We start from the raw sequence: 12,233 nt of genomic DNA, 5'->3' as shown, positions 1-12,233 counted from the left end.
TTGTGTCCCACAGGAAATAGTGCAGATATGGCTGCATTAGAGCCACAACACTATCAGAAGGATTTTCTGAGTCTTCCCTCTATCCCCTTGTGATGTTACATGTTGAGTGTAAATTAAAATGCCAAGTACAGGACCTTTTCTGAAAGTGAGCTCATTAGCATGGCCATCACTCACACTGTTACTTACAGATAATCCTTCTTAACAGTTTAGGATATTTTATTTTTAAAAGTTATCGACACATAATGTGTCTTTACTTCTTCAACATGTTAGGGGATGTTTAAAGGTAAATAAGAACAGATTTCTTAAAAACAGAAGCTCTTCTTTTAAGGATTATAAACATCAAAAATTTAAACAACAGCTGCTAAGTTCTGTTAGTTTTACAGCACAATTTCTATTACAACAGATCATCAGGGAACACGAAAGCCTTTTTAAAAATTAAATTAGCTCGTCTCATCTCTCTGACCATATCCACCTCAACCCCCTGTTCTCTCTCAGAGTCATGGCCTCTTTTTCCTTAATTATTGATATTACTATATATGACATCAACAAATGTATAAACACAACCCACTAAGTCCATGTAGTGCATGATTTTAGGATTGACCACTTAGTATTGATAACCTGTTAGGTGGCTCATTCCTGTGGAAGACTGATTCTCCCTCGCACAGTCAGTGGCCATTAATGGCTTGATGCTCTTCACCAAGGGGTGGAGCCCCATGAGATTTCCCCCATCACACTGGCATTTTAGCTGGTGCTGTTACTGTTCAGGTATTAAACAAGGCATCCACACTGTTGAGATAAGGATGCAACTTCCCTACCATAGAGAGAAGGCACTATCGCACAGCGAATGTCCTGGTCCTCCGTCTCTTACAACCTTTCTTTTCCTTGATGTTCCTTGAGCCTTAGGTATAAGAGTTGCACTATACCATGGACACATTAGGCTGGGCTCCTCACAACTGTATCCTCTGCAGTTTTGACTAGCCGTGGCTTTCTGATGGGGTTTCTACTGTTAGCTGCAAGGAGGTGGTCTCAGAATAGCCGTATTCTCCCCAGTGGGCAGCTCAGAGTCAACTGGATATTCGGATGCAGATTCATGGGCTAGACCCACTCTTGTGCTGGGTTTCAACAGTCCCCAGGGCATTATGATATAATGGCATTTCTATGACAGCCCTCTGGAGTATGCTTTTCAGTTCCACAGATTCATTCCAGCAGCTGGGATAGAACTGTAGGACACAGCAAGTAAGTTAAGTACTAGCCATCTTCTCTGTTGAGGAAAGGGGCAGCATCCTCAGGAATGAATTGAAGATGGGATCTGACTCTTCTCTGTGAGCTAGAGCTGTAGCCACATAGGTCTTCAGAACCCAAGATAGTATTTTCCTAAAAGCCTTCTCTCCCCTGCTGGTTTCAGGTCCGCAGCCTTTGGTGGACGTGGAGCTATATGGTAGAGCCGAGCAAGTGTGCAGGGCCTTCTCTGCCCTTGTGGATCAAGTCACCTTGCCCAGCTTGGAGTAAAAAGAAATCCAGACTCAAGGGCCCCTTGGTGTGATGGCAAAACCGTTATTCAGAATCTGAATTAGAAAGAAGAAAGCCTTCATCGCATCTCTAAATGGTTGCTGTGAAGGGTATGAACTTAGGTTTTGGGTATTTTCTTTAAATACTCCGCTATCTTGGTTCTTCTGTATAAGGTAAAACTTTGAGGGCAAAGAAAGGCAGAGGGGGTAAAAGAGAGCACATGGTAGCAAGCAGGATCCTGGTGGTTGAGTTTCGGTCAGTGAGCTACTCTCTGTGTATTGTTGCTATTACTCAATTGTGTGATCTATATGAACATAAACAACAGCCTACAAGTGTCATTTGTAATACTGAATTGATAATCCAGTTTTTTAAATAATTTTATTTTTCTTGGATATTTTATGTATTTACATTTCAAATGTTATTCCCTTTACCCCCTCTCCCAGACCTCCTCCCCCTCACCCTGCTTCTGTGAAGAAGCTCCCATGACTCCCACCTCAACGCCCTGGCATTACCCTTCATTGGGGAAACAAGCCTGCACAGGACCAAGGGCTTTTCCTCCCATTGATCCTGGACAATGCTATCCTCTGCCACATATGTGGTGGGAGTCATGGGTCTCCATGTGTACTCATTGGTTGGTGGATCAGTCCCTGGGAGCTCTAGTGGGGTTTGATTGGTTGATATTGTTGTTCTTCCTACGGTGTTGCAAACCCCTTCAGTCACTTCAGTCTTTTCTCTAACTCCTCCATGGGTACCCCTTATTCAGTCAAATGGTTAGCTACAACCATCCTCATCGGTATAAGTAGAGCTCTGGCAGAGTCTCTCAGGAGACACCCATCTGAGAAGACACCCATATCTGGCTCCTGTCAGCAAGCACTTTTTGGCATCAGCAATAGTAACTGGGTTTGGTGGCTGCATATGGGATGGATCCCCAGGTAGGGCAGTCTCTGGATGGCCTTTTCTTCAGTCCCTGCTCTACTCTTTGTCCCTGTATTTCCTCCCGTGAGTATTTTGCCCTCCCTTCTAAGAAGGAATGAAGCATTCACATTTTTGTCTTAGGTATTCCAAGCTTTTGAGCTAATATTCACTTATCAGTGAGATAATCCACTCTATCAGTTTTCTATCTGATGCTTCTGTTAAACAATGGGTTTTTTTTTAAACCACAACACACACACACACACACACACACACACACACACACACACACACACACGCGCGCGCGCGTGCGCGCGCACGCGCACGCGCACACACACATTTGAGTGCATGTGAAACTTGTTTAAAATCTGGATCATGCCAGTGTTGATTTTCTAGTTGGGATGTTGTAGTAGTATGAAAGATAGTCATTTTGAGGGAAATTGGACAACCTGTATTGTTCATCAATGTCTCTGTACCATTCCTTACAATCATATCTAAATCAACAAGTAGCTCAACCATGTTTTTAAAACATGCCTCTTTCTAAAAACCCCATGCTGGATGAGTTTTACCAAAGCACTTACATGGATCCTTTTCCCTTGGGTTGAATAGTTATCATTGACATTGATACTGATATCCAGGATACTATCTAACATCTTTTTGTCATTAACACACTTGATTTCTAAGCATCTTATGTGCATTTATATATTTAATTCTCATAACAAACCTAAGGAGTCTTTAGCTTCTAAAGGCACAAAGAGGGCAAATGGCCTTCACAGTCCTTAAGCTAGCACTTCATGCTGCATTCGAACCCTGCGCCCAAATCTTGCTTGGCTTTCTCCTGGTCTACCTAGACAGATGTCATTATGGCAACAGGCACAGGGCAGCCCACAGCACCAGTAAATTCATGTCCTGACCCTTTATGGAAAAATGAAAACTTTTAGCTCCTATATGGAGTACAGTGATAGGGGAGGAACAGAAGAAGAGTTGTGTCCCTTTGCTGGTTTATAAGACATAATAATCTGTTCAAAATGACTCTGTATAGAAAAGTAGTCTGAGTGCTAGCTTGTTAACATTCTCATTCCCCAGTCAATCAAAGCTCAAGGCTGTTGTCTCCTTTGCCTCCTCCACCAACCCTTTTCAGGGTTCCACCCCTCGTTGCTAAGTTCCAGCAAATCCCCAATGAGACTGCATCTTCTGATTCCCTTTAGACAACTTTTCCAGTTTGAAGATGGCCCCAAACTACAGAGAAACTTTTCTTGAGGCTAATTGCTAATATATCTAAATTCAAAGTCTTTGTCAAGCATGAGCTTTAAGAGAAGGATTTCAAATGTGGGACTAATTTGAGGTAAAAATAGTGCCATGACTACGTCTCACATGCATCGATTGCCTGGGTTCTGCTTGAACAAGGCTCATGCAGGCTGACCAGTTTTTTCAGGGAAAGAAATATGGACAGGTTTTTCTTGTATCTTGTTCACTTCCATTTTATTTTGCTTCTCAGTGCAAAGTATAACCACTTATAGAGCTTTAATATTTAATCAAACAGCAAATACATAATTGAAAGATAATTATGCTACCTTATTGGAGTTTGGATATGGTTCATGCTAATATTAAAGATTTAAATAAAGAGAATCCAATAACATCAGTTGGGAGCCAAAGCTTTTATTAATTTTGTTTTCATTAGATGAATGTTTTATTCCCCTGTGGTTTTTTTCCTTCATTCCATATTCAGAACTATTCTCCCAGACAAGGTTGAGAATCGCAGACCATCAGCAGTCCCGCTCATGCATATAGTCCTTCCACTCCAGTTTCATAAACAATGCAGCAGTTAATGGCTTGTGATTTGTGTAGCTTATGCTAAATGTGTGGCCTTCTAGCTCATTAGCATTGCCACCCCTTCCCCGGCAAATTATCATACTGTAAAGAGACAAATCCCTCATCCCAGCAAATTCTTTAGCTCCTGTAGACAGAGGGGTGGTCAATCAGTAATTACCATGTGAACAGACCAGCTAGCAACCAAGATGCTGAAAATAGGATTCTTAGAAAATTTGACATCCTTGGACATTTACACCGCTTAAAATACATAAATCATTGATAGGAAAATATTCTTTTTTTTTATTCCAAGGCTTCAGTTAACTCTGAAATTAGCTTCGATTTCTCTTTATTTGCAGCTTCTCTTTTCCAGTGAACCCAGGGCCCCACTTTTGCAATTGCATGCTTGTCAAATCTCCAATCAATTCCTTCTTCTTTAAGTAAATGCTTCTAAGGAGCTGAGAATATGCACCTGAAAATAGAGAGAGGAAGCTTCATAAGGTCTCTGCATTACATTTAGGTTTGCTGTTCTGCTTAAAAGGAAGAATTGACGTTTTTGCTATGCCACCATCACAATTCTATACATAGTTAGAACATACATGCAAACTTGTGTTTAGGGTATTTTCTGTCTTGTGAATTTTACTTATGTAAACTATGTAGAACAAATTATTATTATTTATAATATTTGTAAATCAAAATAGGATGTGATCTTTAAGTTTTAGAGAGAGTCATTTTATCATGTTTAATATAGAAACCTAAAGCAAACATTTTAAGCCACCAAGAACATAACCTTCCAGAGGTAGTGCTGGCCTCATTCCACACATGCTGTGACTTGGTCATATGGATTATTTCCACATTTTTAATGAATAATATTGTTTAATTATTACTCTGTTGTAGAGATATGAATAATCACTATATTTTTGGTAAAGAATATTGGAATGAAGAGTCTTGTACCACAGCATCGGCTGCACTTCATGACACTTCCTGACAATTGAGTTTCAAACAGATGCTCGCAGAGTATGTGGCTTAGAAAACTTCTTCAGCAAAGAGGAAAATCAAGCACTGAAGGATCTGTTTGTATGGGGCAAGCAGTGTTTTCTGTCTAAAAAATAAGAACTATAAACATTGTTAGACACTTATCACAAATGCCATCAGATTATAAACCTAAATTTTAACTTTGCTCATTACAATAAAACTCCAAACTCATAATGTTTCTAGAACATATAAACTGTCAGCTTCAGGAATGCAGATTTTTGCCCCCTGTCCTTAATGACAAAGCTAAACTTGCTGTAGGAAGAGGGCATCACTTTTACACAGATGATGTTGGGCCACAAAATCTTTTTATTTTCAAAGAGGTCTTTAGTGCTTTTCTGCTATTTCCTCTTTAGGGGTTAACAGTGCACTGCCCTAAATCAACCAACCAACCAACTAACCAACCAACCAACCAACCAACCATCCAACCAACCAACCAACCAACCATCCAACCAACCAACCAACCATCCATCCAACCAACCAACCAACCAACCATCCAACCAACCAATTAATCTCTCTCTTCTCTTCCCATCTCCCATCTCTCTTCCTCCTCTCTTCATCTTCCCATTTATATCTTCTCAAACTCCTGACCTCCTCTTTCCAGAACCCTATCAGTATTTAAGACTAAATGTGGATATTTAGAGCATATTTAAAGCTTCCTAAAAAGGCATCAGGATTTGGTTACTAGTCAGTGTCTTTCTAGATCAAAAGTAACCTTTAGACTCTTTTCTCATGACGTCATCTGCAACACTTAGAATTTTTATAGCTCCCATGTTTGACTTCTGTCCCTCCTTATTACTGTCCCTCCTTATTATAAACAGTCATGGTGTCCTGCTCATCATTCAGCTCAGCCACCTGTCCTTGGGGAAAAGCTTTCCCAGTGTCTCCAGAGTTAGGGCCTTTCAAAGAGTCTCAGAACATTCATACAAACGAAGAACGAGAAGAGACTTTGTGATCTATCAAATTCTTCCCATAGCCTCCCTTTCCTGATGAAAAGAGTAAGAACTTACACAAATTAACTCTCCTGGGGTTCCATATTGATTTGATGTCTCCTGTTTTCATATTTGTTGACACGATATTTAAAAATGTGATAAACTACATACAGCATCTCATGGGTCACATATTTTAGCAAAGTATGATTCATAGGAACATTTCATAAGTGGCTTTAAAATAATTTATTTTAAAGTAATAGGAACAAGAGCCCTTTTGCATATTACGTATGCAGTAATTTTAGCTCTATCTGTTTGCCCTATGCTATGATGTTCCTGAGAACTATGAGGACGAACACCTCTTCAGCCTCACCTTCCTTCCAACTTCATAGTACTCCATCCCCAGGAACAAAAGCAAAACTAACTTGAGGATCCACCCTGGTACATCCAGAGCCAGCCTGAAGCACTTGAGACTAAATGAGGCTTCTTGAAAGGAAACCACAGTGTTCCTGTAACTATTTAACTTCCCAACATGTATCTTCTTGACCCAAGACCCTATCTCACTGTGATTAAACCAACCAAATGAAAATCTCATTTCCTGATCTTCAAACAGTTGCTTATGCAAAACATTAAAATAACTTTAATAAAGGGACATGTTAGCTTCTGCTACTGAGCTCTTGGCAAACCAACTTCTCCTAAAGTTTACAGAGCAGCTGAGACCATCTCAACTCTCTGGTGAAGAGCAGAGAGTGACTTTCAGAAGTTTTGGAGGCGTATTTCTTTTCATGTTCAGCTGAACACAATGAGTCCTTCATTTATTCTGGAGACATTTCTCATAATTGTGGAAAGTGAACGCCGGATTTAAAAACACAAAACAGCTACCTCTGATGGGACTGAATGAAGCCTTACACCACCATCAAGAGACTTCAGAAGAAGAAAATATATGGTCCTGATTGGTCAATGCTGATGTTATTGTTATGCCCACTTATATAAATAATAGTAGAGAAATATCTTGTTTCTTGGCTCAGCAAATTATGAAGGGTTTTTAGGTGCTGAGGTTAAGGTAAACTATGTATTTTAGGCGTGCTCTGAAAAATCTCTGTGGAACTGTTATTGATATTTTTTTCAACTGAACCATTATAAAGACATATAACAATGCTCACGATTAAATAATCACTAGTACAGATTAGTTATGCCTTGATTTTTCCACCAGTGCATAAATAATTTTAACTGCACCTAAATGGTCCTTGCTACTAGATTTGGAAACTTACTGATGGAAAGAACACCCAGGACAGAAGGAAAACTGTATGACCAAGGCTTGGGTGTCTCTCATAACTTGCAGGAGCTTACTTTCCTCACACTCTAATTTTATATATGGAACATTTCTGCTGAACCTTTAGAGAAGACTAGATTTTAATTACTATATAGCATTCACTGCAGAGAAAAAAGTCATTATTCAACTTATTAAAAATTAATAACTTACTAGAAGTTAATTGCTTATTTATGATTCATTCAAACAACAACAAAATATAAATATAGGTTAGTTGATATTTTTGCTCTTGACATCATCCATTAAATATTTCTCAAGATACTCCTTCATTTGCCTGAAAGCAATGTCTTGTTTTCACTTTAAAGGGGACAAGAATTCCAGTGCTGCAAACATTGCTCCCACCCCAGCTCCTATTCATGACTTATTAGTCCCACACCAAGGAAACACAAAGTTACACTCAAGTTAACAATAAAAATTATCTTAATTTTAGGGCAAGCTTTACACCTTTACATTGCAATTTTTACATTGGGCCTCTTTCCTTCCTTCCTTCTTTCTTTCCTTCCTTCTTTCTTTCCTTCCTTCCTTCTTTCTTTCTTTCTTTCTCTTTCCTTCCTTATTTTTTCCTTCTCTCTCTTCCTTTCTCTTCCTAATGACCTTCCATTTTCACGTGAAGTTCTAGAGTGAATACACTATGTTAACAACTATTCTGTTATTGAGCCCTCTTGACATCCACACATTTAAAGGACTGTGTGAGATATTGGCCTCCCTGAGAGCACCTTCCCTCTTCCTCACACATCAGCATATTCACGCTTGATAGATTCAACAGATCAGGACTATGCACCTTGTTTAATCCCCAAATGCCTGGGCAGCACTTTTGAGACTCTCTGTTCTTCTCCAGCCAATTCCCTCCTTCCTAAGCCATGGTTCCTAGAGAGGACACAGTCTACATAGATGTCCCAGAAGAGTTGGGCCAGATCCCAAAACAGGGCACCATGCTTCAAGTTCTCAGATGACTTCAGATAGATCATAAAATCCCAAAAGCCAGAGACAGTGTTAGAAACACGAGGCTTCCGCATCTCCAGGAGGAGCATTGATGAGGACTCCCAGCACTGAGGATCAGCTTGGTTAAGAGTCAGCAGGTCTGTCTGACTGTGACAGAAAACAGGAGACACATAGTACATTCCCACAATGAGCAGGAGGCAGGTGAGACTCAGGGGGCAGTGGTTCCTGCTTCTGGTCCCAGGATCAGTCATGGTCCTGCAACTGTACACATGGAAACACATCAGTCCAGGCTTGTCTTTCACTCAGTAAGAGAAATTAATGTTCCCCTGAGAATCTCAGTCCCAGGAGAAGAAACACACAACATTACTAACTAGGAACAGAATATCCTTCTTCCTGCATCACAAGCCTCGTTCTCTCAACCCATTCCTGATCCAGGTTGTGCACAACCAAGATAGCAAGGCTAAGAAGACGTCCCAAGATGTATTCCTGGTGAGATGATAAGTGGACCGACTGTTTACTGGGCTGTAGCTTAAAAGAGTACTGTGTGAAAATTAAAGTCCTGCCATGTTAACACAAAAGTACACTACAGTTAGGAACTTAATGCTTTTTGTCCTTGTTTGTATGCCTTCTTGTTTTGTAGTACCTTTTAATTTTTAAAAGATGTTAGGCTTATAAAACATTATAACAGAAATAAACACACAGTTGATGCTTGGTTTGTGGATACATGTATTTCGAGACTGCAGGACAAAGTAAAACTAATAGATAGTTTGCAATCCTAAATGTCATGTGATCGTGATATGGCCTTAATAAAGATGTTTTTAAATTCTCTCTGCTTGCAATGGATCTCAAGGTTTGTCTCTCCTTTGAGTTTTCTAGCTCACAATGTCTATTATAATAAAATTATCTGAACAACCACATGTCACTAGTCTTTATGCTGCCTCTTCAAAAAGTCCAATCAAAAATTACACCTTTGCTATTATAAAAATATGTTCGTCCCCCACCCCCATTAAAAGGTCATCTGATTGCTCTCCAAGTATCCAAAGCAATTCAGCACAAAGAAATAAAAACTGGAGGGACATGCACACTGCTCACTTCCTCATCAGAATTTGTAATTACAACACCAGAAGACAGGCTCTTTCTCTCCTTATCAGTAGGGGGACAATTGGAGACACTGCCAAGGAAGTGTTTCAGAACCTAGTCATTAAGGGTCATGTTTGGAATAGCAGGTCACTCAAAATATGTTTAGTTTTGCATCATTTTCTCATTTACCCTACTAGAAAGAATGTATTAAGATGAAATATCAAAGTCACCCCAAAGGTTATCTTTGTTCAAGAATTACAACTTTGATAGACAAGTTTTTAGAAGACCAAGTGAGGGGTGCTGTCCGAGGTTCTGAAGTTGGCGTGTTCTGGGATTCTGGGGTTTTGTGTCCTGGGATTCTCCGGTTTGTGATAATAGCTGGAGACTCTTCATAAAGGCTCCCCGTTTCAGAGCTGTTTCAGAAAGGTGGGCTTCCTAACTCAGGAGTTCCCCTGTGCGCCCCGTTGAGTGTCTGGTGCTGGCCGAGTTTGGGCCGGGCACCTGCTCATGCTGCTGCTTCGTCCTCCCAGGGAAGAGCCTCAGGGTCAGGGTGCCACTCACCTCTTTGTTCCACGCCTCTTCTGTGGGTCTGAAGGGCGCCGCTCCGCAGTTAACTGCCCTAACCGCGATCCCTCGAGTGCGCGGAGAGGACGCACTCCGGCTGTTCCCAAGGCAGGTGACTGTCCCCAGCTTCCGCGTCCTGGAAGCAGCGTGTCTCTTCTTAAGCAGTGGGAGTGTTCGGCTACGTCAACGGACCTGCAAACTGCTGCTGCCTCTCGCCCCCAAGTCCCCGTCCCAGTCTCCAGAGCTCTCTCTCTTTGCCCTCCCCCGCAGAGGTTTGGAGTTAGAAAAATAGGGCGTTGGCTGCAGACCCCCCTCTCCCTGACCCCGGCCCACGCCCACTCCCCTTTTTGCGGGCAGTCTTTTTTGTAGCCGAGTTTCCAGGACCCAACGACCTAGAGAGTCAAAGTGATGTAAAGTTGGGGCTCACCTCTCTGACGCCTGTCTGGGGGATGGTGGGAGGGAGCCGACCTGGCTTCTCACCAGTACTTCATCTGAGTTTCAAAGCGTGAGAGGGGAGGAGCACGTGAGACCTTAGGGTCTGGAGAAGAAAAAAAAAAGGTGCAAATTTCCAACTGCAGCCAGAGTGTGAATTCCTCCTACTGCACTGAGGCCCCAGGTAGATGAATGGCAGAGAAAGTATGGTAGACTAGGAACTTGTTACTGTTGATCTGAGGTAGGTAGTACTTTTGTTTTTAACCTGGGCTGTTGGGGTGTCCTTATTTTTTCCCAACTGATCCCCCCCCCAATCCCTGCTCTCCAAAAAGGGGGAGCAGCCTTGGTTGGATGTTCTTCTGCTTTCCCTTTCACCCAGTCACTTCTCAATGGCTTTCCTGAAAGTTGGTGCCCACATAGAAACATTCTCTGCTAAGGGATCTCAGGTGAAGGACCTCCATTCCCACATCTTTCCTAAAAGGCCTCCAGCATCCTAAAAAACCCTGTACTCTCCATTAACTGAAGAGGTGGTTTTGTGCCAGCTTGACAGTATCCATGGTTACCTGGGGGGCTTAAAGAGAGGTTTACTGAAGGCTCAGAAAGCCAGCCTCCTCCAGAGATAACATTAGGATGTGCTCTGAAGGAGTCCAGAGAGGCTTTGAGTTTTTCCTTCTTCTCTCTACTGAACTGAGTGAACTTCGGTTTCTGTCTTTAAATCGGGCAAGAAATATTTGCTTCCCTTTGTCCCAGTGGGTGTGGGAATGAGATAGTGGTCTTGCTTCCTGGAATTCAAGGAACCTAATCTTTTAGATATCCTTCCAGAAAAGTGGGCATTTTAATGAAGCCAGTGAACACAGGCATAGATCTGTTGGAACCTAGCAAAAGGACCAGACTCCTGCTATTTTGGTTGGACTAGGTGCAAGATGAGAAAGATATTCACCTAGTAGAAATAAGACAGCAGAATAAGACAGATTCAGTAAAGGGTGCCAATAAAATGAATGGAAAGAAGTTTTTAGTGGACTAAGAAGATAGGTTACTGGTGAGAATATTAGGGGCAATCTCATATCAGCATCTGTGGAACTGTAGTGAGTAAAGATAGGAACGGACAATCAGGAAATGACAGCAATACCTGAACCTTTTCCTATAAAACCTGGATACCAAGAGGGAGAACAAGTGGAGTAGAGACTAGAGATTGAGTGTTCATCATCCAGCTGAGGTAGGGAGCCCAATAGAGAAGGTTGAGCATCTGGAAAGGGTGACTAAGTTTTTCAGAAGTGAGAAGCAGATGGGTAAAAAAAAAGAAAAGGGAGCCAAGACCTAAGAGAAGGGCAGACCGCTTGCCTCCTCAAACAGGAAAGAAGAAAGGGTGCTGTGGGCATGGAGGACAGGGACGAAGCAGCTGAGAAAGATGATAATGTACAACCTCAACTCTTACTGAAGGTCAAAAGGAAAGGAGTCATGCGCTAAGTAGGGAGTCTACAGAAGGGAGAAAAGCTTTTGAGTATCTGTTGCAGGCAAGACTGTAGAGAAGAAATGAGAGAGCAGACAGATTTCAAAGCATCAGTAAGAACTCAGAAAATGTATGAATTGATAGTGTACTACGCTGTGTGCCTGAATACTTTTTATGAGGCAGAATAACATAATTATTGCAATTATTCTCTGAATCCCAATTGTCTAGGTTTGATCTGTGTGTC

At 41.5% G+C, this 12,233-nt stretch overlaps 2 protein-coding genes across 4 annotated transcripts in view; one reads left to right on the top strand and one right to left on the bottom strand.

The window, feature by feature from the left end:
* Dytn (dystrotelin) overlaps window positions 1–1,709 on the top strand; it is a 61,336-nt gene extending 59,627 nt beyond the window's left edge. Inside the window, exon 15 of the mRNA XM_003750707.4 lies at window positions 1,406–1,709. Coding sequence (XP_003750755.3) covers window positions 1,406–1,509 — 104 coding nt within the window. The 3' untranslated portion in view covers window positions 1,510–1,709. The remainder of the gene's footprint in view (window positions 1–1,405) is intronic.
* A 2,355-nt stretch (window positions 1,710–4,064) lies between these two features.
* Window positions 4,065–11,081, bottom strand: Fam237a (family with sequence similarity 237 member A). 3 transcript variants are annotated; one of them, XM_008767161.4, is made up of 4 exons: window positions 10,535–11,081; window positions 10,105–10,243; window positions 8,303–8,724; window positions 4,065–4,702 (listed from the first exon to the last, which is right to left on the bottom strand). In XM_008767161.4, exons 3-4 carry the CDS (start codon window positions 8,712–8,714, stop codon window positions 4,563–4,565), a joined length of 552 nt encoding a protein of 183 aa, XP_008765383.1. In that variant the 5' UTR covers window positions 8,715–8,724; window positions 10,105–10,243; window positions 10,535–11,081; the 3' UTR covers window positions 4,065–4,562. The 3 variants fall into 3 exon arrangements, with proteins under 3 accessions (XP_008765383.1, NP_001388875.1, XP_008765382.1); NM_001401946.1 differs by having other exon boundaries at window positions 10,105–10,263; window positions 10,535–10,582; XM_008767160.4 differs by lacking the exon at window positions 10,535–11,081 and having other exon boundaries at window positions 10,105–10,344.
* Between the last annotated feature and the right edge of the window lie 1,152 nt (window positions 11,082–12,233).

Source organism: Rattus norvegicus, chromosome 9 (genome assembly GCF_036323735.1).
Source record: "Rattus norvegicus strain BN/NHsdMcwi chromosome 9, GRCr8, whole genome shotgun sequence".
Classification (NCBI taxonomy): Eukaryota; Metazoa; Chordata; class Mammalia; order Rodentia; family Muridae; genus Rattus; species Rattus norvegicus.
The sequence above is the reverse complement of the archived record's forward strand: the minus strand, read 5'-3'. Positions and strand labels throughout refer to the sequence as shown.